General features: G+C 43.5%; 1 protein-coding gene across 5 annotated transcripts in view; it reads left to right on the forward strand.

Annotated features, from left to right (window-relative positions):
* The window catches only part of IL1RAPL2 (interleukin 1 receptor accessory protein like 2), a 550,497-nt gene that overhangs the window by 15,119 nt on the left and 511,680 nt on the right, over window positions 1–23,698 (forward strand). For all 5 annotated transcript variants that reach the window (XM_073358323.2, XM_073358325.2, XM_073358329.2 and 2 more), the window contains exon 2: window positions 10,767–10,867. In XM_073358323.2, the coding sequence (XP_073214424.2) occupies window positions 10,786–10,867 (82 nt within the window). In that variant the 5' untranslated portion in view covers window positions 10,767–10,785. The remainder of the gene's footprint in view (window positions 1–10,766; window positions 10,868–23,698) is intronic.

Here is a 23,698-nt window from a genome sequence, read left to right on the forward strand (position 1 = left end):
AAAGCAATGCCAGTTGGCACTGAATGGCTGTTTCGCTCATCCTCACTTAAAAGGAACTTTGGATCTCAGATGACCTTATGTGCTGTCTGAACCTCTGAGGCTGGAAGTTGGTGGAGATAAATAGACTATTCTGTGAATGGCAGACCTGCCCTGAGGGGTGGAGGAGGAGGGCGTGTCACAGAAACAGGCAAATGGATAGGGATGTTCTGGGAAGTGCTAGAAGAAGCAAGTCTAAGGATTCTGCATGAGCTGTTAGGCACATGGTATTTCACAGGAGCTACTTGAGCCTCTGTTTCCAGCCGAGCTGAGCAGCCATCAAATATAAAAAGGGGCCTGGTGAAGGCACTGCAGAGAGAGCTTTAGAAACCAGCCTGAAACTTCGTATGAACCTCTTCCTGACTGGAAGACTGAAGAGGTAGCTTATGGAAAGTCTGGTGCTAATACCCACATAGGCGGAGCTTCCAGGTAGGCAGCATTATCATTTCTGTAGTACTGTGATGTGAACATGGTATGAAAGGGTTATTATGGGCTTAAGAGATCAATTAACCTGCCTGCTTCCACCTGGAGGTGGGCCTGGACTGATTGGAAATAAAGCCCAGCTGTGGGGAGAGCAGGGGCTAGCTGCCTTTCCATCAGAGCTGGGTGAGCCACATCAGGGGAAGCAAGACCTGGGAGAGGGTCTGGTAAGTAGCCTGAAAGAAGGCTGAGAAGGAGGAAGCAGAGCAGACAGGCTACTCCAGGGGTGAGCTGGCAACCTGACTGGAGACAGGGGCCTTGAGGAGCTGTAACCTGTCGGAGTCCCTGAGCGAGGGGAGGAAGTGTGTCAGTCTCTGGACAATGTGGTTGTTGAAGGACAGGAGCCTGAGACAAGCGTGGGGACAAACTGTAGTAAATGAGGTGCACTTGTGAGGAAGAGGCAGCCAGCTTAGCCTAGCCAGGCTGAAGGTTTGGGTTTTTGTGTGTGTGTATTTTCATTGGACTTCAGTAAAGGACGTGAAGCCCCCAGAAGGGCTTAGATGCTGTAAAGTGGTGTGGCTGGAGTGTGCCCAAAGAAGGTGGGAGAAACTGAGGTAAGAGGTGCTGCAATAGGAGGGGGCATGCTGGGCTGTGTTTGCCACAGGTACTGATTGCAGTATTCTACTAGTAGAGGGTGGCTTTTTTTGTTTTTGTTTTTAAAATACCTTAAAGGAATCAGAGCAACTAACTAGAGTCTTCAAAGGTAGTTAAGTGACTGACGGGAAGGCTTAGTGGCGAGGACCGGAGATGGCCCTGCGTGAAGTCTGAAAATTTGGAATTTGTGGGAGTTTGGGTCTAGGTCTTGTCTGAACTCTGTGGCTTGCACTCACCTGTAATGAGGACTCTTCGTCAATTGTCATGCCTGAGAGCTGAAATTCTAGGTGCAAAATTCTGCTGCCTGTGATGCAGGGGCAGCTGCAACCAGGTTGGTTGGGTCGCCCTGGTATAACTGAGAGCAGAACCAGACTCAGGTTGTTTGCTTTCAAGTAAAGGTCAATTCAAAATCCACAAGGAAGGGAAAAAATAAACTAGCATGAGAGGAACATGTTTGCTCAATACATATGCTGAAGAGTTCCCTGCCAAAAAGGGGCCTAATATGCTCCAGGATCCAGCCAATATCAACGTGGGAGCCCTGTTGCAATACACTTACTTTGAAATAACACCTGCATGGACCAATGGCTCAGTGCTGAGATTGTTTCCTCAAACCCTCAGTGATCTCGTGGAAGACATGATCAGCCAGCACTATGCAAGATCACAGAATTAAGGGGCTGTAGGTCTAGGTCTTGTCTGAACTCTGTGGCTAGGTCTTTTGCTCCCCATCCCCAAATCCCTACTCCTGGCCTTTAAAAGAGTCCTTTCAAGATCTGCACCATGCCCTTGAAACGGATCCAGTTCTGGATGTGGAGACAGTGCGACACCCAGAGCACCGACGTGATGTGTTGTTGCTCACTTGTGTTACTGAGTAATCATTACCACTATTACGCCATTTAGTTTGTAGTGATTCTTTATCCTGTAACTCTGCATTTTCAGTGTGGTCACTGCATGCTTGCAAGTAGCACACTCCTGGAGCCACAAGACATCTTGGTTCTAATTTTAGCCTTAAATGTTCATGGCCGGAAAAAGAATCTGAGTTTGTCGGACGATAACTTAGTCCAGAGACTGTGCCCAGAGCAGCAACGGTGACATGGATCTTCAAATACAGATGTATGAAATCTAATTCCATAGCACAGTTTGGATTCAGTCATGTGGTATTTAGATGACTTAAGAGGCTGCTTAAGATGTTGAAGATGCACACTGAATTAGGCAAAAATGAAATCTTATTCAGTGTTCATCGAGCAACAGAACAAAGAATCCTGCATGACTCCTACCAAGGAGAGCTGAAGATTTTGGATTTGAAATTAGCACACATCCTGTGTCAGTGTGTGGTGGCTTTTGTTTTTGTTTTGTTTGTTGTACTCTTTTTCTCTTTCTACCCCACCCCACCCCTTGCTGGTAGGATTCAGGTGTGTATAAAGAGAGGCCTGTGGTCTGCAGTCCATTATAGAAGACACTGTGACATAGGAAACCAGCAATGAGAGAGGCAGCTCAAAGTTTGAGGTAGCAAAAGGAGAGGAGCAGGCTGATAGAAAAATCCTCATTAAAATTAAAAGCCTTGGAAAGTAGAAAAATAACATCAAAAGAATGGAACATAAAACACTATCTAGAGTACTAGCAAAAAGACAAAAGAATTAGTGTTGCCAGTTCATGCTTTGTGTGAAGAAACGGTAATTTATTTCCCTGAGACTTCTGAGCAACAAAACCTGACAATTGGAGACTGCCAAAGAGGTGGGGTTTTGTTTTAATGAGCACCTTCTACATCTCAACTACTGTGGAGAAACCAGAGTCCATAGAGCCTTGTGGAGCATCTGCAAATCACGCTTTGCATCTGAAAAGCAAACTACAAAGAGCAGAGTCACTAATATTGTTTTAAAAATTGCATTTTTATACAAGGATGAGAACAAAACCTAATTTTATGGAAAAACAAGGCCGTGGAGCCCCATATAGATAGACAACAGCGTAGGCATCTGCACAGAATATTAATTGTTTATCCCCATTTAAAATACTTCTCCCGATCGTTTCTCTGGGGATCCTTTTGAATCCAGGAAGTTGCTGGAGCTGGGAAGAAGGAACTCTCAAAGAAAAAAGGAGAATATTTCACTAGACTGTATTTTCAAGGGGGGGAGGGGAGTTAGAGAGGATAGAGCATTTCACTGCAGAGGAGGGGGTGTAGGCTGACTTTGAGCAGAATATCAGATTTGAGATTTTTGTCAGGGGAATGGGTGGTATTTATACTGCATTGCAGCTTGGTTCTCCTGGTCTTGCCTGTTGCTTACAACTGAATTGGACAGCTGCCTGAACTCTGTGGTCTGCTCTCACGCCTAGTATTCGGGGAGGGAGGAGAAAGAGATTTGTTCTATACTGAGTTGAGAAGAGGGGGGCAGGTTTGCCTGTCTCCTCTAGCCACACCGAATAATGTGAACATTTCTGATAGCAACAATCTCCCCCCACCCTCCTTTCCAGGTGGTGGAGTCTCAACCAAAAGGGCCAGCTTCAAACTATCTAGGGGTTCCTTTGGATAACTTTGTCTCTAGTCCCCACCCAGAAATTTGGGAAAACTAAATAAATATTCTCTTGGAAATCTGGGGTAGCTGATACCTCCCCCCTCATAAGCCGTGAGTCAGTGCATGAAACAAAGAAAATTATCTGGGGAGGAGGGGGAAGAAGGGGACACAGAATAAACTTGGGGAAGCCAATAATCAACTGTATATTAAGACTCCCAATGCCAGGGTGTCTTGGCAATAGTCTTAAACTCAGTCCTCCACTCATGGAAGAGCATCTAATCAAGTAGTGTGCTTCTGAAATAGCCACTTTCCTTCTCCACTGTACCCTCACTTTCTGTTTGTTGTCTGGACTGGCAGCAGTCAGGCAGGTCCCTCTCTAGCCTGTAAGGGAAGAGCTCCCTGGCCTGCTCTGGGGGATCCACCACTTAATGCTTTGGTAGTGATGGGAGGTGTGGGGACCCTCACTGGAGTTCTTCAGCTATGCTGCTGTCCTCTGTGGCTTCAGCAAAAGCTGCCTCAGACTTCGCAGCTGCCCCTGCACCACCAGCCACCTCTTAACGAAAGCTTCCTTTTCATAATGCCTTCAGAGAGGGATAGTGGTGTATCGGACCCTGGACAGAGTCCTTGCCACCAGCAATATACTCCCACCAGAGATAAGTCCCCTGCTGTCTACCTTTGTCCAGGCTCTGCTGCCCAGCTATGCTAGATTTCGGTTTTGACCCCTCACCCCAGGTATGCTTGGTGCAATTCTCATGTACTTTTGTTAAAATGCTGTTATCCCAGTCAGGTATTACCCCCCAAACTTAAAAATTAGCTGCATTTTGACTAACGTGCCCCCAAACTGTGTCAGAACCAAAATGCAAATGCAGCCTGGCCCATTCAGTCATTTCTCCTGGCTCCCCAACAGATGCTGGCAAAGAGTTCCCTCTCTCAGGGAGCCTCTACCACCTGCTCTTCCCCCTGTTCACCAACAGGTGTCATTAGTGAGCTCCCTTCTCTCTAGGCCACTTGGCTTACTCCAAATATCATTCATGTTTTGTGTAATTAAAATCATGTAGCTGGATCCCTTTGTCCCTTCCCCTGTGTACAATACTGCGCTCCTGGTGCTACAAACAGAACTTGAAATGACAAGGGACCTAATCCTGAAGTTTGTGGTGATTGCAATAACCAATCAGGCAATGTACGATGCCCAGAATATTACCTTCCCTCACAGTACAATGCCAAAACTTAATTGCAGCATTGGCAATGTTCGCAAATACAGAGTTGCAGTATGTGTGGGATTGGGTGGGAACAGCACTGAGGTGCATTACAGTGTGATCATCTGTTGTGTGTTGCATTTGTGAAGGGCAGAAGCCCATTCCTTGTGGTGATGTGCCCTGTGGTGTGTGCCCATTAGGTTATCACTAAGAGGTGCCCTGTAACTTGTATTTCCTTACCTTGTATTTCTGTGCTCATGGAATAAATAAGCTGAGATCCACAAGAAGTATTGAATCCCAAGGCTGAATTTCCTCTTTTCTTTCCGTAAATGTCAAGGGAAATCCTGCCATATATCATTTCCCTTTCTGCATGGATCAGTGGCTCCCCTTGATTAAAGGGAAGTCAAACAAGATACAACTGGAATCTTGATTCTTTTTTCCACCAGGGTTGACCTTGATAGAAATAAACTTTATCTTTTTATTATGGGGAAATTACATTGAACTTTAATTGGCTTGTTATAGCTAATATTTCTGCAAATTAACACAATCCAGTCAAGGCTTATCTCTCTCTTTCTTTTCTCCTCTGCTCCTCCTCTTTACACCGCTCTCCCCCCATTAATCCCACAAGAAGAAATTTTTTAAACTGGTCCCTATGTTGCACTAAAGGGGATCTTGGCAGCTACAATAATTTAAATCTCCCCACAAACAGTTTAGTCACACATGGAGGACTTAACACTCTGGAAACATGGGAACCCCGTCAGTGCAGATGAGACGCAAATGTAACCAGTGGGTTTTCCTTCCACATTTCAGACCTTTGAACCTGAGTCCACAGGGATTACAAGAGCAGCCATGCTGCAACCCTCCACCTGGCTGGCAGCCTGCTGACAATAGCTGACCCAGGACCAGCCCCAGTTTGAGGCTCTGCCCCTGACATCCCATTGGCAGAGTCCCAGAGCAGTTGATTGGCCCTTTGGCCCTACTTAAGCCAGCAACAGGGAGCTGTCTGAACAACTGGGATCCACTCTGCTCTGGACTGTGTGCCTTCTGACTCCAGCTCCACCGGCCTCACTTGGCTCCTGATCCTTGGTTTGTCTGTTGCCTCTGACTTGTGGTTCTGATCTCCAGTTTGTCTCTTGCTTCTGACCTCCCAGTATCCCAACCCAGCTGACTCCTGACTGAGGACTGCAGCTCTGACCATTAGGTCTGGCTACCCATGATCTGGCCTTGACACATGTCTTCCATCCAGGAGGCAGAGGAGAGTGAGGCTTACCTGTGGGTTTTAGCTCCTTAAATTGATACATCTTTGGGATCTACACAATGCGGAGCCATACACACAAGTCAGTGTAGGGACAACAAACTCCCAGGCCTCATGTCTCCTATGGCCAGGGCTTGCTCTAGGATTTTTGCCGCCCCAAGCAAAAAAAAATTTTGGCCGCCCCCGCTTTTTTTCGTGCCCACCCCCAACTCCACCCCTTCCCAACCCCTTCCCCAAATCCCCGGCCCCGCCAGCGTGGGAGGGGGGGAGCGCAGGAAGTAACGGGGGGGGGGTAGAGGAACCGCTCCCCAACCCAGCTCACCTCTGCTCCACCACCGCCACCTCCCCCGAAACAGCTGGGGGGGGGAGAAGCAGAGCGGCAGCAGCATGCTCAGGGGAGCAGGCGGAGGCGAGCTGGGGAGGCGGGGGCACATTTCTAGGAGCGGCATGGCCGAAGCCGGAATATCACCCCTATAAATTCGCCGCCCTCAGCACCTGCTTGTTTTGCTGGTGCCTAGAGCCGGTCCTGCCTATGGCACGCTGCCCCAGCTCTCCTTGTTTTGAGGAGGGGTCGTTCTGCAGTATAACACTTATTTCCAAGTTTCACTCTTGTGGAAAAAGTCCCGTAACCGCAAGAGTGATCAGAGGAACCATCCAAGGGCTCAGGTGTGTTCTGAGTTTGTGAAAAATACTCCTTTAAAATATTGTGAGGGCAGCTCAACCCCCCTGTTCTAGAATAAAAGCACAGAGAAGCAGCCATGTAGTGTGTATGTACAAGAACATATATTCATCTTGCATCATATGATACATGGAGCTGGCCAGAAAATAGAAATCCCTTTCTGTGGAAAAATCCTTTTGAAACTTTTTATCATCCCAAATTGGGACAAAAAGTCAAATGTGAAAATTTTTCACATGAAGGGATTTCCTGGATTCAATTCAATTTTGGGGAGAACCAACATGGAATCTTTTTAGCTTGCTGGATGCTCACTTGGAAGACTCTTGACAATTTCACTTTCTCCCTGTAGGGAGAAAGCAAAATTGAGGAGCTTTCCAGGTGAGCAGCCAGAGAATTGTTGCTCAGATTTTTCTGTTGGGGCGGGGGGGGGGGGGGAAGGGAAATCATTTTATTGGAGGGTGGGAGGGGGAGTGAATTAAAATTCTCCCATGGGAAAATTTCTTTTCTTTGCGAAAAGAGCATCTTTTGCCAGACCCATTCAGAGGGGAAAATTCCTGGTCAGATCTAGTAGTATGGTCATTCCCTTGGTAGGTCTCTACCAGCATATAAATCTTCTTATTGCCATGGTCACATTTGATAATAGTGGAGGGCAGGGGTATCCAGGCACATACCTCTCTGTTATGCAATCCACATGTGCATCTTAGAGAGAGGACTGGGGAGTTAAATGTCCACATTTTCTCTTTAATGTTTCAAATGTCTTGATTTCTTTCTGCTCTAGATCCTCAGCTGACGTAAATTGTCATAGCTCCATTGAAGTCAATGACAATTTACACCAACTGAGGATGTGCCCCATTCTGTGAATGGTCAGACTCCACATCCTGCATTCAATGAGGTATATGTACGGCCACTGGAATAATGTCTGATTCTTACCCCTTGCCTGGGGTTTCCCTTCATAGTTAAATACTAAAAGGTACATCCCTAAAACATTTCCTGATCTTGATGTTTTCCTGTGTGTGTTTTGGGGGGGGGGAGGGAGTGGGGGATCTCCCTTTCTGTCTCTGCCCTTACTTCCTTCGTTCCCCTTAGAAAGAGATTCTAAGTCTTCTGTGCCTTGGAATGTGGCTAAAAGAATCCTAGCAGAGTAACGTTGTCTCCCCCTGCCAAGTCCTAAAACATATCTGCTGAGATTTATTCGTGTTGTCCTCTCCACCTTCCATAGCCTTCACAGGGGACAGCCCCCAAATGTGAGAAATCAGGTTCTTTCCCTGACACTGACATGCCATCCAATTTTGCACAAGTCATCTTACCTTTTTGGTGTCCACTCTTGTCCCCTGTTTTGTCTCTTTACGGTTGGGATTTTGAAGGGGTCTAGGGAAGTTAAGTGCCAAACTCCCTCAGGTGCCTCGGAAAATACCAGCCTGGGATTGTAAACTGTTTGAGGGCAGAGATTACCTCTTATGTATCTGTATAATATTTAGCTGAAAGGGACCTTGATCTCAGTTGGGGCCATTAAGCATCACCATAATACAAATAATGTAATAAAGAAAGAAGTCAAGAATCTTATTATGTGGGATCCTCTTAAGCACAAACAATATTTTCTATAACCTCAATTACATTATTCAAGTTCTCAGTTGTAAATTTTAAATTGTAAAAAATTAAGATACCTGCAGGTTTGCATGGCATGGAGGTAAATTTTCACTTCTCTCATCAATGGTTCTTCCACAGTAAAGTGAGAATTCTGAGAGGTAGAAATCCATTGACTGGCTAAAGTACTTTGCCCTCCCACCCTGCTTCTTAGTCATGTAGGACTCCTGAAGCACCTTCATTGCAACTGGCACATCTAAAGATGACTGCACAAGGATGTTCAGTATTGCTGATTCTGTCACAACAGCCTCAAAAGTGCTACTTTCCAATGGTGGGATTTAAAGGAACGACCCAAATCTACCCCCTAGGCTTTCAGTCTTTTTGGGCAGGCAGACAGATTAGGAAACCACTACAGCGGTTGAAATCCTGGTCCCACTGAAGCCAATGGCAAAATCTTGTCCCTATTGAAATCAGTTGGCAAAATTCCCATTAGCTCTAGCATGAATAATATATTAGTAAGTAGAATTTGCTTTGGTTTTTATAGTCTATTTGCTGCAGAGTAGTTAGTTTAAAAAAAATTCAGTGTGAAACAAGGACCTGAGAGTTACCTACCTCCGCTGTAATAACTGAAGAGAGCAAAGTGGAGAAAGCAATTTGCAAAGCTACATTTGAAAGTCATTCTAGCATAACATCATCATTGCAAATTATCCAGCAAAAGATTTGTTCCATTACATTTTTTTTTAACTGTCTCGTCAAGATGGCTCTACTTGTATCAGGATTTGGTACTCCAAGGAGAGGTTAAGAAAACATGAATACTAATTCTTTCATTAACCATTGTGAGACAGCCTTCACTTCTCATAATTCATCACATAGCCTTTTGGTCCTCTAACACGGTAAGCTGGGGGAATCAAAAGGCATAAAGTGCTCAAGGGAAGGTAGAATTCGGGAGAAAGAAGCACTGCATATTTATAGCTATAGTACTGTAGCAAGGGGTGGGGATAGAGTCTTAAAATGAAGTGGTACTTTTGAAATAATAGAATAGCAGCATAATTGCCATTATACAAGAGATTATCCATGGTCCCTTACACTTTCTTCACACGACAGTTAGGCTGGTAGTAAAATTACAAGGGAGAAAAGACATCATGTAATAAACTCAAATTAAAATATGATTTTCAGAGACTCACAGGCTGTGTACACCCTTTTTATATCTTATTATTTAAAAGAACTTTCAGATCTGTGTGCAATAATTCACTGGTCCTCTAGTTGTGGATGCTTTCGAAGGGACAGCGGGCTATCCAGCTGAATATTTTATTTCTCTGTGTGAACTTAAATATTTATTTCCTTTCCCTTTTAGCTTGATGGTTTCACATATTACTGTTCTTACAAAAAATAATTGCCCCTGTGAAATGTCATTCTGCTGTAAGGTGTTGAGTATTTATTCTTTTAATGCCTAATACATTCTTCATACAGATGATCTAACTAGTGTGTGTTTTTGCTGAGAATAAAGGGCCTGATCCAAAACCTATTGAAGTCAACAGGGGTCTTTGATAAAGTTATGGCTTTCTAGGGTCTTGATTCATGTTTCTCTTTAAGCATGTGAATCAATGGAACTACATGTGTTTAAAGCTAAGTGCATGTTTAGAATTTAATATAGCTATTTTTTATATACACATAAGGGACTGAATTCTACTGTGTTGTATATTTGCAACCACACTTTCTTGAGTGACTTTGATAAATGAAAGTGGAACTTGCTTCAATAACTATATAAATTAAAACTGGAAATTTTAAACTTGATTTCTCTCCTCTCTAAAGTAGGTAATATAAAGCTGACAGTAAAATTCTCAGGAAAGACTAATTTTATCTCTCTAATAAGAACCCTGAGACTTGCATTCATTGACTTCTAAATTTCATTCACCCGTCTTTAGTTCATTTTATAGGTGAAATCTCGGGAATAGTAATAATTCATTGCAGCAGCTCTTGTAATGTTACCTGTGGGGAAATAAGGTTTCTAAGAGAAATTATGCAAATAACTGCTCTTAGATCTTGTCATGTAATGTGGGAGATCAAAGTATTTTAAAAGATATCTTTTCTTTGTTGGAGACAACTCTGATTGTGGCCATCAGAATCTCCTGGCTAGAACAGACAAAAATCTTATTGATATAATAGACATGTACTATTTCAAATAAATAGTTTAACTGTTTCTAAAGGAGAGAAAAGTTTTTGTGTCATTTAAAAAAACTTTTGTCTGATACTCTGATAAATTATTTATTTTGAAACGTTGTTTTCCTAGCTCGGCATAATGCCCCAAGCTGCCCCCCGGAAGTCACTAGATTAAGCCATTGCCCCATAATGGTTCTTTGAGAAATGTTCAACTCTAGCTGTTGCTTTGTTGTAGCAAAGAGCTGTGATTCAGACTTCATGCTCTGTTTGCGTTTCAGCTGTCAATGAAAGTGAAAGATGAAGTCTCCCATTCTCTTGGTTCTTGTGATCTGTACAGTAGTCAGCACAAATTTGAAGTTGGTATCAAAGAGAAATTCCGGTAAGTCTCAGAAAAATGTGATCGCTATTTTATATTTAACAAAGTCTGGCTTCGGCGATCATGTCATAGACCCAATTTTTGTTCTGCATGCATAATCCTTGTTGTTCAATTATTTAAGAAGGGTTGTATCCAACACAAACACATTGTTGTTTAGCATCAATGGAATTTCTGTCTGTGTGTTCATTGTATTGAAATGTTTTGATATTAAGCCTGAAGTGATTTACCATGAAAAATGCTGATCTGTCTAGCTTATGAGTATCTTAGGCCTTTTTTGGTCTTTTTTTTTTTTTTTAGGGCCCGATTCTCAATTACACTAAGGTGCTCACATGTTCTTGTGGAAGTATCAAAGGATCTTAAAAGTCAACATGAATTTACATCCACTTTCAGGCTCCTTTACATTCCGGGTGGTGTAACGGGCCTAACTGTAAATAAGAACTGGGCCCAAAGTCTATAAAATGTCGTTTTTTTTTTTTAAATCTTATGTTGGCTCTAGGCCAGCTATCATCTAGCTTGAAAGAAGAGACCATCTAACCCATAGAATTGGCACTGGCACCAAGAGTAACTTCTTGTCCAGAGGGTTATTTTTACCGAGCGTTAAAGACATGATCTGAACCTGCTCTCCTTTCTCAAGCAAAACTTTGACCTCAGAGGGATTCCTGTCTGAGGAGGAAGAGCAGGATTAGGCCTCAAGATCTTGCATACGGTTGTGAATCTTCTGAGATCATAGTAAGTAGGTATGGGATAAAATCGAGCACGTTGTTGAATGTGCAGTATATGCCTTATTCGGTTGATTGTGTCTAAGCTACTTTTTTGTGACCGCTGTGTGCCATGCATATGAGCATAAGGGCTCTTAATGAGCTGTCTGCCCTCAGTCTTTCAGCTAAGGTATTTAGCCAAAAAGTCATGTGTGAAAACAAATGACTTGGCTGGTGTCTGTTGATTTTCAGTTCAGTCACTACGTTTCCCAGTGAGAAAGGTACGTTTAATTTCTCATTATGGTCTTACACACATTTCTAGAGAGAGAGAGGTTAAGTCTATTTTTTGAATGGACAAATGCTAGGGAGGATTTTTTTTATTTAAAAAAATTGTTTAAAAATAGACTTTTTTTTTTAAACAGTATCTTCTCTCTGGGATTTAGGCCAAATGAAATGTAACTTCTATTTAGTAAAACTATCTTACTGTCTTGAATCGTTAGTACATCAAGGGCCAGGTCCCACTTCCCTTTGGTCGGCACTCTTGCTGAAGTCAGGTGATTGGGATTTGGCCATAACAAGGAGCTCGATGTGAAGTCTATTGAAAACAATGGAAGCCTTCCCATTGACTACTATGGCCTGGCCCAAAGCACATGGGGTAGTGCGACACTTCCTGTGGTGCTCAGGTTTGTGATGCACTTCCCTACTGTTTGTATTCTTTTAGATGGAATATATGCATTAAAGGTGTTACCACAACCCAGTCACCGTCCAACATCAAACAGTGTTAAACAAAGTTCAAGTTTTGGTATACAGAGACCTCTGCCTGCTTAGCACCGTGGCAAACATGACATTATATGTCCTGTTAACCTTGTGTTAAAGGTGAAGGGAAAAACAGTTAAAGCATTTGAAATGTAAAATATTATGTAACATCATCTTTTGTTCCCTTTCCCTTTAGCTGGGAAAAACTCTTGTGTGACAGGCTCTGAGATGGTATCAAAGATGGTAACTGTCCTGTTTGGGAAAACAAAAGAAGTTAGTTGAGATGGGCTGAAGCCGCTGTTTTGTTAAAGTCCAAACCTGTTTCATCCCAGGTGGTGATTGGGATTCAGTTGGCTGGAGAGAAGTGGCAGTTTTATCTTGGGTCTCTCCCTCTGGCCTGATCAGGATGATGAAGTCCTTGGATCCCAGGAGACGGGGGTGGCAGCCATGATGGTAAAGCTTGCTCCAGTAGCCAATTTTTCTTCTGAAGTCTCTTTCCTTTAGGACTCCAGAAGGAACTGATGGGCAGAATAGCTCATTTCCTCATTATTTTGTCCACTAATTAGGCCTAGTTTCTGACACACCACTTTTGGTTTATTAATTTCTGGTCCCCCATTTTCTTGTTTACTGAGCACGATCTTCATGCAGTCCTGGTGTTATATTAGTAGGCTTCTTTGTTTGGACTAATTAAGTCTGCCTCCCTTTTGTACCGTTTTCCATCAGCATTTGTTGTAAGTTATTGTGTGACATCTTAATTTATTCTCACTTTTAATAGTCGAGCTCACAAGTAGGGTAAATTTGTAGGCCCAATTATCGCAACACCATCACCTGCCCTGAGCATGAGGGAGTCTTGTCTCTGCCTGCTGTGGATCAGCTCCCTGCAACTACCAGTCCCTGACAACACAGGCACTGCCTTCTAGGCCTTTTAAGGATTTGCTTTCTCTGTACAGGTTAGCCATATGCCAACTCCGGAGTCCTCCACTGACCACTCACAGAATTACCAGGCCTGCTGTTCCCATAGGAACAGTACCCTACAGCTTACTAGTTATATTTTAGATCACAGCTCTGCTGAACGCACAGCACTAAAACTTGTTCTTGTTTTTACTATAAATATATTCTCAAAGAACAGAGATTCAAGTGATCATAATATTGGTCAGAAATAAAATGTCTACATATAAAAACAAACGGCAATACGTTTTCTAGAGACTAAACTTAACTAATAAGGCATTCCCCTATCTCCTACAGGAAAGCTTACTCAAAATTCTTTCCCCAGTGATCTTAACCAGTTTGGTTGAGCCCCCTTCCCATCAGATCAAGTCTGCTGACAGCTTGTCCTCGCAGAGTGAAGGAATACCTAGGGATTCATCTGTACCTCAGATATTAGGGTTGCCAACTGTGACTGAAGCTATTCTGGGAGATTTTTTCCCCCAACATGATGTAATGTCATTTTCTTAAAATATCCTATTAAAATCTCCCAGATTGCTTTCAATAATCACCAGGAGATCGATGCCGATTCTGGGAGACTCCAGGCTAATCCTGGAGGGTTGGCAACCCCATCAGATATAGTCTCAAAAATTCTTTGTGTTACTCCTAAACAGGATAATTCATGCTATTTACCTCTTGCTGTTAATTTCCTCTCTTTGAAGACCTCACATTCCTTCATTAGCATTTGGCTCAGATCTATGAGTGGTGGCCTGTTGTGAACCACACAATTCTTAATTTACATGTAAATGGCCAAATGTTACTTGTCTGAAAGAAAACTTGCTTGTCACCTTTGCTGGTGACCAGTCCCTAGACACAGACCTTAAGAACATAATTTTCTGTATGTGTATAACTCCCAACATCCATACATGTGTTCTGCAATGATAGTGATGAGCAGTGTGACACAGGCTTTCATTAGAGATCTCCCAGGACAGTCTTTGTCTAGTATTTCCATTCTAGTTCACCAAAGGGGATTCCTGTAACCCTTATGCCCTCTGCCAGTTGGCATCTGGAGGTCCCTGGGGCAGGAGATAGTTAATAATGAGATGAGAAATAGGGTGAAATCCTGCCCCTATTGAAGTTAATGGGAACTTTGCCATTGAATTCAAAAGGGCCAGGATTTTACCCATGATCTGTGGGAGTTGGCAGTATTATGACCTGCTGTGTGGTATCAATAGAACCTGGATGAGTAAATACAGAGAATGATATTGGCAGTTCCTTTCTTTAAAAGTATACAGGGGTTATAGCTGATCACAAATTGAATATGCCAACAGTGCAAAGGCGTTGTGAAAATATTGTTTTGGGATGTGTTAACAGGAATGTCCTATATAAGACATAGGAGGTAACTGTTAAGCTTTACTCAGGACTGATAAGGCCTCCGCTGAGGTTCTGTGTCCAGTTCTGGGCACTGCACTTTTAGAAGTGAACAGACTGGGGAGCATCCAGAGGACAGCAACAAAAATGCCAAAGGTTTAGAAAACATGCCCTGTGAGGAAGGGTTGACAGAACTGGGCATGTTTAGTCTAGAGAAGAGAAGGCTGAGGAGGGACCTGGTAAGTCTTTTAATATATAAAGGGTGGTGGCTGTTAAAGAGGACAGTGTTTAAAAATTGTTCTCCATGTCCACTTGGGTAGGACAACAAGTAATTGGCATAGTTTGCAGCAAAGGAGATTTAAAGCTGGATATGACGGGGGAGAGGCTTTCTAACTATAACGATAGTTACACAGTGGAACAGGTTACCTAGGAAGATTGTGGAATCCCCATCATTAGAGGTTTAAGAACGGGTTAGACAAACAGTTGTCTGGGATGGTCTAGGTCAGGGGTCGGCAACCTTGCAGAAGTGGTGTGCTGAGTCTTCATTTATTCACTTTAATTTAAGGTTTCGCGTGCCAATAATACATTTTAACGTTTTTTAGAAGGTCTCTCTCTCTAAGTCTATATATTGTATAACTAAACTATTGTCATATGTAAACAAGGGTTTCAAAATGTTGAAGAAGCTTCATTTAAAATTAAATTAAAATGCTGATCTTACGCCGCCGGCCCGCTCAGCCTGTTGCCAGCCTGGGGTTCCGTTCACCTAGGCCGGCAGCAGGCTGAGCGGGACCTGCGGCTGGGACCCCGGCTGGCAAGGGGCTGGCAACCAGAAGCCCAGACCGGCAGCAGGCTGAGTGCAGCCAGCGGCCGGGACCGCAGACTAAGCAGTGGGCTAAGCGGCTCAGCCCGCTGCCGGTCTGGGGTTCCGTCCGCCGGCTCCTCCCAGCCAGGGTCCCGGCTGCTGGCCCTGCTTAGCCCGCTGCCGGTCTGCAGTCCCGACCCTGTCCATATAGAGTATGTACCTACCTTCTCCCTGGTTCTAGCCCATTCTCTTCCTCTCTCTCTGCACTGAGATGAGGGTGGGAGTGACTGAGCACAGGGCTGGGGGTGAAGGAGCAGGCTGGGGGTTGGGGTGCAGGGTCTGGCCAGGAGCTAGAATGAGGGAGGGGACTCAGAGTTGGGGCAGGAGGTTTGGGTGTGGAGTGCTTACCTGGGCAGCTCCCATTTGGTGCGAGGGGTGCAGGTGGGAATGTTGGGGCGTGTGTGCAGGAACTCCCGTTTGGTGCTCAGGGTGGGAGTGGGGATGTGGGGGGTGCAAGAGTCAGGGCATTGGGTGTGGGGGGGGCTGGGTATGTGAGGAGGGTGCCGGAGTCAGGGCTGGAGTGTGTGTGAGAAGGGTGCAGGGGTCAGAGCAGTGGGCTGGGGTGTGTGGGGGGGTGCAGAGGTCATGGCAGAGGGCTGAGGGTGTGGGCTGGGGTCGTGGGGGTGCTCCCAGCCCCCTGCTGTGAGCGGCTCATGGCAGGGGGCTGGAGGGGATATGCCCTGATTCCACCCCCTTCCCCAAGGTCCCCGGAGCAGAGAGCACGAGCGAGCTGCGGCTCCGCTTTTCCCTCTCCCCCACCATAGCAAGGGCCATCAGCTGATCGGCTGCAGGGAGGGAGAGAAGGAGGGGCAGGAACCCAGCATGCTGGGGGAAGAGGCAGGGGGAGGGGGAAGCTTGCCTGCCCTGCAAGGAGAGAGCCGGGGTTGGAAAAAAGCGGGCCAGGCCGGACAGGATTTTTAGTGGCACGCTGCTGTCTGTCCGTGTCTGGCAGACAGTAGCGTGCCATTAAAAATGGGCTTGCGTGCCATCTTTGGCATGCGTGCTGTAGGTTGCCAACCCCTGGTCTAGGTATACGTGGTCCTGCTTCAGCGCAGGTGGTGGACTGGATGACCTCTTGAGGTCCCTTCCAGCCCTACGTTTCTACAGCGTCCATGAAACCTAAAATATATGTCGGTATAGTGTCCTCCAGCTGATAGTGTGCCACTAGCTATATTTTAGTACATTGATCTTTGCTGCTTTCTTTGACTTACCTTGCAGAATGTCTTGAGTTGTTACTGGCAATTTTTGTCTATCTCAATTCAAGTGGAATACCAGTAGGGGAAAAAACCCTTTAATATATTAGACTGCCTACTGCTAAATTTAACCGACTGGAGTAAATTTCTCATCTGGGTGGGCCAATGTATGCCAAGCATAAGATGAAAGAGAAAATGGATTTAAGACCGAAATATATAGTGTCCCTTTGTAAAGACATGAATATATGTGGCTAGCTTTCTACTTTCTATATGCATTCTTTCTCTTACATACCCTATGATTTTTAGGCTGCTATGTGGAGCAGAACATTGATTTTTTTTTCTCTCTCAATGTATGTGAGAAATGCACTTTCTGTGATTGAAGTATTTGAAGCATAATTGATAACTTTACCCTTTCTGAAAAGGTCCTTTACATTGGAAGAACTACCTTTTGATTGCTTGACTGCATGCAGGGGGCTTCACTGATGTCGTGTCAGTCCGAATACATTGCATGAAGGAAAGAACATCAGAGAAGCTGCAATTCTTATTATTTATATTACAGTAATGCCTAGGCGTGCTACTCATGGACTGGGACCCCATTGTGCTAGGTGCTGTATAAACACAAAACAAAAAGACAGTCAAGAAGCTTACAACCCACGTATAAGATCAGGGACGACAGACAGATATAGACAGCGAGGGGAGTGCAGGGAAACATATGATACTGGTCAACTTGACAGGTTGTAGTCTCAGCAGAAAACAGATTAACTGTTGTCAAGTTAAATGGTTCAAAGCTTAGATTCTGTTGTCTGAATAGGTTTGGCTGAATCATTACTGGAATTGTGTCTAGGAAGCGACATAGTTTTAGATTTTTGGCTCAGAACTAATTCTGAGAACTACAAAATCCTATATTTTAACATCCTTGAACTTCTAAGTGTCTTAAATCCCATATCAGTGTTGCTGCGTGAGTCCATCTCTGGCTAGTATGGTATTGGTATTGGCTCATAGAATTTGAATACATTTTTGTTTGTAGGAAATATTTCAATGAAATTCTTATCTTTTCAGAACCCTGAAACAATTTTACATAGTACAGAGTGCAAAGAGATTGTTGTATGGGCCACCTCCCCTGCCATTCGTGACTTAGACAGTGGATGGGATTTTTGAAAGTGGCTTAAAATAATTGCAAGACCCATTTGGTATCCCTTTGGCAATTTAAAACTATTGTGTACATGAAAGTGAAGGCCAAACTTTCTGAAAGTTCTAGTGGATTTGCAGACCTCATCACGGGGCTTGATTTCTAGAGGGGGCAGGTGCTTAACACTTTCTGAACAACAGGCCCTCTTCAGGGGTCTCAGATTGAGCGCCCAACACCATGATAGCTTTTGAAATGTAGATCCAAGAATTTGTGTCCTCTTAGCCAAAGCTGGCCTTTGGGATCCTGCAACGCCCCTGGCTACCGGCTCCACTGAATTTGGAGGACCAAGAAATGTCCAGGAGAACCTCAGCTTTCACTCACATATTATATAAAATGGAGCTTTTTTTTGAAGAGAGTAACGTAAGCAATGCCAACTGATCCCTATGGATGAAAATGTGTCACTTGCTCTTTCCTGAAAGATCACCGGTTATCCACAGCCCCCTCTCAGCCACCCAGGATTTTGCTTTCACAGCCCTGGCACAAAATGCTTTAAGCTGTCATCAGTGCTTAAAAGCTGTGTCCTTTTCGCAGAGAGTTAATCACTTTGTCTATTTCACTTCTTGTTTCCCTGCTGCCTCCCATCTGTTCAGCTTCTATCAGTGTGAATGGAGGAAGAGGAGCTAGCACCATGTGATCAGTTAATCCTCCACGGGCCACCAGCAATTAATCTGTGAAGCACCAGTAGTCCATGCACCTTATTAAGGGAAACTCTGTCATGGTTCTCTCTCCTCTAGAGAGGAAGCAGCATTACAGATATAGCACTAGCCAGGTGACAGCTGGCAACATTGAGTTGCATATAGAAAAGACCAGAGCAAATAGCAACATTTGTTGAAGGGTTAGCTACCTTGATCTCATATGGTTGAAATACTGAACTTTGGTAAAAATTGGAGCCTGTTTAAATATTGCACTTGGTTAAAATTAACTAGTTTATGATGAAAACATTTAAAATATTGAACAGATTTAGAAACGAAAGCCTAGCCCCTTCCCAAAAGAAGCGCTAGATTAGGAAACAGATAAAGAAAAGTGAACACACACCATTCCAGGGTGAAGTGAAAAGCCAACATAGGATCTTGGAGGGAATCAAAATAAGAAAAATATGGAATAGAAATGTATATTAACTTCTGAGTTAAAAGTCAAGACACTCCCACTTCCTTGTCTTGTTTCTGTCTTGCAGCAGATATGTAATGTCAGCTGTTAGGTATTAAACAGACTGCCAAGCTTCAGAAAGGTGGCTGTTACTGGTAGTAATGTATAAAGCACTGTTGGGCATGCACAGTATTTGACGGTTGGTGGAATATATCGGACAAAGAAAGGGGCCTTTGCCCTGGGAAGCTTACAAATTCAAGGCCTGATACAGAATCCACTAAAGTTAATGGAAAGACTCCCACTGACTTCATAAAGTCCAAAAGGGACCATGATGATCCTCTAATCTGATCGTCCAGCCTAGTTTCAGTTTCTAGCCATTGGATCTTGTTGTGCCTTTGTCTTCTAAGTGAGCTTTGGATCGGCCTTATGGTCTCAATTTTGCACAGAACTTAGACATAGGAGGAGTTTCATTGACACAAGTGGGTCTTCTCACATGCCTAAGTACCTTGCTGACCAGAGCCTAAACACACAAGAGGGCACAATATTATGAAAATGAGGGATTTGGTGTCATAGTATAGGAGGAGGGAACGGGTGTCAGGAAGGAGAATGTGGAGAGGTGCCTCGGGAAAGTTTTGGAACAAATAGGTTTTGGGGAGCTTTTTGAAGGAGTGGAAGAAGGGGGCTTTAGACATCAGTTTGAAATCTTTCTGGAATAAGAAGTGGAGTAAAAGGAGTGGAAATGTCCAGAGGCCCCAGTGGGCCTGTGGGAACAGTCAGGGGACTTGGGCTGGGATGTACAGAAGGTGACACCAGAATGCCTGGGAAGCAACCATTTAAAAACTGAATTTAATAGGGAAGCAAAAGGGATGTCCCAAGCAAGGCAAGATTCAGGGAGGGTGTCTGCAGGGCAGCCATGAAGATGATTTAATCAATTTTCCAGGACACAGTGAATACTTATGGCTTGGTTTATGAATATTATGACAATCATTGGACCATAGCAACACTCTAGCAGATGGCCTATAACACAATTTTTATACTTTCAAAATAAGTGTATTTTGTTGCAAAGGACAATGGATGTGAAAAGGCTGATTTCTTATCTCTGATAATATTTAAATCCACTAGTAATGATCTGGTTCTCTGTTGCTAATTTATATGGACTGTACACATCACATTATCTGTTCTTAGTGTCAATATAAACTCCTTCTGGACCTTCCTAACAATGCACCAACTGTTAAAAAAACAAACATCTTGCCCCTTCACTGGAGTTCTTCATGTTGCATTGTGAATGCTATCAACTTCATTCAAACCATCACTTCCTTTTGAGCTGCCCTTGTGTAACTAGTTTATTTAATACTTTACTCGCAGTTATTGAATAATTGAGTTCCGCACAATAGCATTTTGTGTATGAGTGAATAGACAGACCTGAAGAAAGGCAAAAGCACTTATTTAACAGGGTAGACTTCTTCCTGAATTCACCTTACCCGCTTTCTCTGCGGGAGTAGGCTATTGCTAGTGGGCTGAATCCTGCTCAGGAGACCACTTATCTCAGTAGGATTTGGCCTGTTCATTCATAAGCAACTCTGGCCTAAAACTGACTTGCTAGTTGAAAACAAATTTCAACCATCAAGGCATGAACCAAACTGAACTTAACCTGCCACATAATCTTACTGAGGGGTAATTTTCATCCTCTTGCCTCTAAAAATCCCCTCTCCCAAACATGCACCTGTTATGGGTGTAATTCTGGCCCCACGGAAGTGAATGGGAGTTTTGCCAACTGACTTTAGTGGGGCCAGGACTTCACTCAGGGTTTGTAGCAATCATTCATCATAGTTGGTCTAAACTGAGGGTTGGATTCTGCCACCTTTACTCAGGTGAGTAAATCGTGTTTGGTCAAGTAGTTTTTATTATCTGATTTTTTTTTTCTTCGTAAGTAGGGACAATGTATATGACTAAGGAATTGAGTCTTCATTCTTTAATGTAAACTCTTCAGGGCAGGTATTGTGTACCTTTGTGTATGGAAAGTACTAAGATGCTCATACTGCTTTACTAATGTTTACATTAGATCTTTTATTCAAAAAAGGAAGCTAGTCAGCCTTCACAGAAGACTGTGAGTTTCTAGGTCTGCCCCTAAAAAGAACAGGAGTACTTGTGGCACCTCCTGTTCTTTTTGCGGATACAGACTAACACGCCTGCTACTCTGAAATAGGTCTGCCTCTGACTTCTTGTATGATCTGAATTGTGTAAGCCCAAATTTTCAAAAGTGGCTATTAATTTTGGTTCCCCAATTTGAGATGAATAGTATCTGGCTGAGCACATCTCTTGAGCCAGGTCTTAGGGCATTATAGTACCTGGAAAGATATTGTAACAAATTATTATAGAATCCATTTGTAAGCACCTAGATGATCGTAAGATTATATAGAATACCCATCATAGATTTGTTAAAAGCAAATCTTGCCAAACCAACCCAATTTCCTTCTTTGACAAGGTTACTGGCTTACTGGATGGTGGGTGAGGGAGAAGCAGTAGACAGGATATACCTTGATTTTTTTTTCTTTTTTAGACAGGCTTTTGACACAGACCCACATAATATTCTCAAAGACAATTAGGGAAATATGGTTTTGGTGAAATTACTATGGGGTGTCAAGCATCAGAGGGGTAGCCGTGTTAGTCTGGATCTGTAAAAGTGGCAAAGAGTCCTGTGGCACCTCATAGACTAACAGACGTATTGGAGCATAAGCTTTTGTGGGTGAATACCCACTTCATCGGATGCACATACGTCTGTTAGTCTATAAGGTGCCACAGGACTCTTTGCCGCTTTTACTATGAGGTGGGTGCACAGCTATCACTGGTTTTCTGTCAAAATGGGAGGACCTATGTAGTGGGATCCTGTAAAGATCAGTAGTGGGTCCAGTTCTAGTCAATATTTTCATAAATGACACGGATAATGGTGTGGAGAGTGCTTATAAATTTTCAGATGACCCCAAGGTTGGAGGAGAGGGGGGGCCTTGCAAGCACTTTAGAGGACAGGATTAGAAGTCAAAAAGACCTTGACAAATTGGGTAACTGGTCTGAAATCAACCAGATGAAATTCAACAAAGACAAGTGTGAACCTACTTCACTTAGGAAGGAAAAATCAAATGCACAAGTACCAAATGGGGAATAACTGGCTAGGGGGTAGAACTGCTGAAAAGGATACAGTGGTTATAGTGGATCACAGCTCAATATGGGGCAACAATGTGATGCTATTAAAAAAAAGGCTAATATCATTCTGGGGTGCATTAAGAAGAGTGCCACATGTAAGACACAGGAAGTAATTGTCCCACTCTACTTGGCACTGGGTCAGGCCTCATCTAGAGTACTGTGTTCAGTTCTGAGCCACGTATTTTAGGAGAGATGTGGACAAATTGTTGAGAGTCCAGAGGAGAGCAACAAAAATAAGTTTAGAAAACATAACACATGAGGAAAGGTTTTTTTTTTAAAAAAAACCTGGACATGTTTGGTCTTGAGTAAGACTGGAGGGGGAAGTCTGATAAGTCTTCAAATATGTTAAGGGCTATTATAAAGAGGATAGTGTAGGTAGGACAAGAATTGTAATGGGCTTAATCTGCAGCAAGGGAGATTTAGGTTAGATATTAGGAAAAACTAAGTTCAAGAATAGGCTTCCAAGGGAGGTTCTGGAATCTCCATCATTGGAGGTTTTCTTAAGGACATGTTGGACAAACACCAGTCAGGGATGGTCTAGATTTGCTTGCCCCTGTCTCAGCCAGAGGGCTGGACTTGACCTCCCAAGGTCTCTTCTAGCTCTACATATCAGTGATTCAGCAGGACTGGAGAACCAATAACTCTTTGAAGAGCTCTAGGTACTGCCATTATGAATTAAATACAACACTGAGCATAAAATTTCTGTCCATGGAATTTAAAGATTTAGGTTCTGTTTGTTGCTGTGAAAAATCACATTTACCATGCAAAGTGCACTGCAGTGAGGAAATTTGATTTAAAAAGTTGTAAGCGATGAATGCCCACAATTGCTGCCTCAGATGCTCCCTTGTCTTTACATGGAGTCTGTAATGAAATCTATTATTGACTGCAGTTTAAAAACAATAAGTGCTAACATTAGGGGGGGAAGAGAGGAGGAGTGTGTGAAATGGCTACAGGAGATTGTGATAAAATAGAGAAATATGATAATTTGGTTTCTCCCCCCGGGTAGTTGAAGTAAGTTCTTTGAACTAATTATAATAAAGAAAAGCTTAAAATTTCACTCCAACTCTGATGAAGGGCTGGTTTAAATATTTTCCAGTTGTTGACTTGTGACAAAGGGAAGTGATTCTTTTCATACTTTGTGCAAGGGCTGGTATATAGACCTGCGTGGTATTCTCCTATTATGGTATCAGCTACTAGTTGCTAAAGTAGACATAATTGCCTGTCTATGAGCTGAAAGCTCAATTGATCCAAGAAGCAATGTCACCCTTAGGGGAGTATGTTTATCATTTTATTATCTCACCTTTCAAAACCAATCAATCCTTCCCTATGCTGAGCATGATTAGTACTTGTAATCTGCTGGGAGGAAGATACATAGTACACTGGAGATAGGCCAGAGTGGAATTTGCGGTCAAAGATTTGTGTTTATTTTCAGACGGTGGTTGATCCACCATTCCTTTATTAGTGTGGGGGAGGGGGTCTGTGAGTAGTGGGTGAAAGTCACATGCATATTTTGCTGTTACTGTGAAACAAAACTAGAGAGCCTCCCATCATGGT

The sequence above is a fragment of the Lepidochelys kempii genome, chromosome 9, assembly GCF_965140285.1.
Source record: "Lepidochelys kempii isolate rLepKem1 chromosome 9, rLepKem1.hap1, whole genome shotgun sequence".
In the NCBI taxonomy this organism is placed as follows: domain Eukaryota; kingdom Metazoa; phylum Chordata; order Testudines; family Cheloniidae; genus Lepidochelys; species Lepidochelys kempii.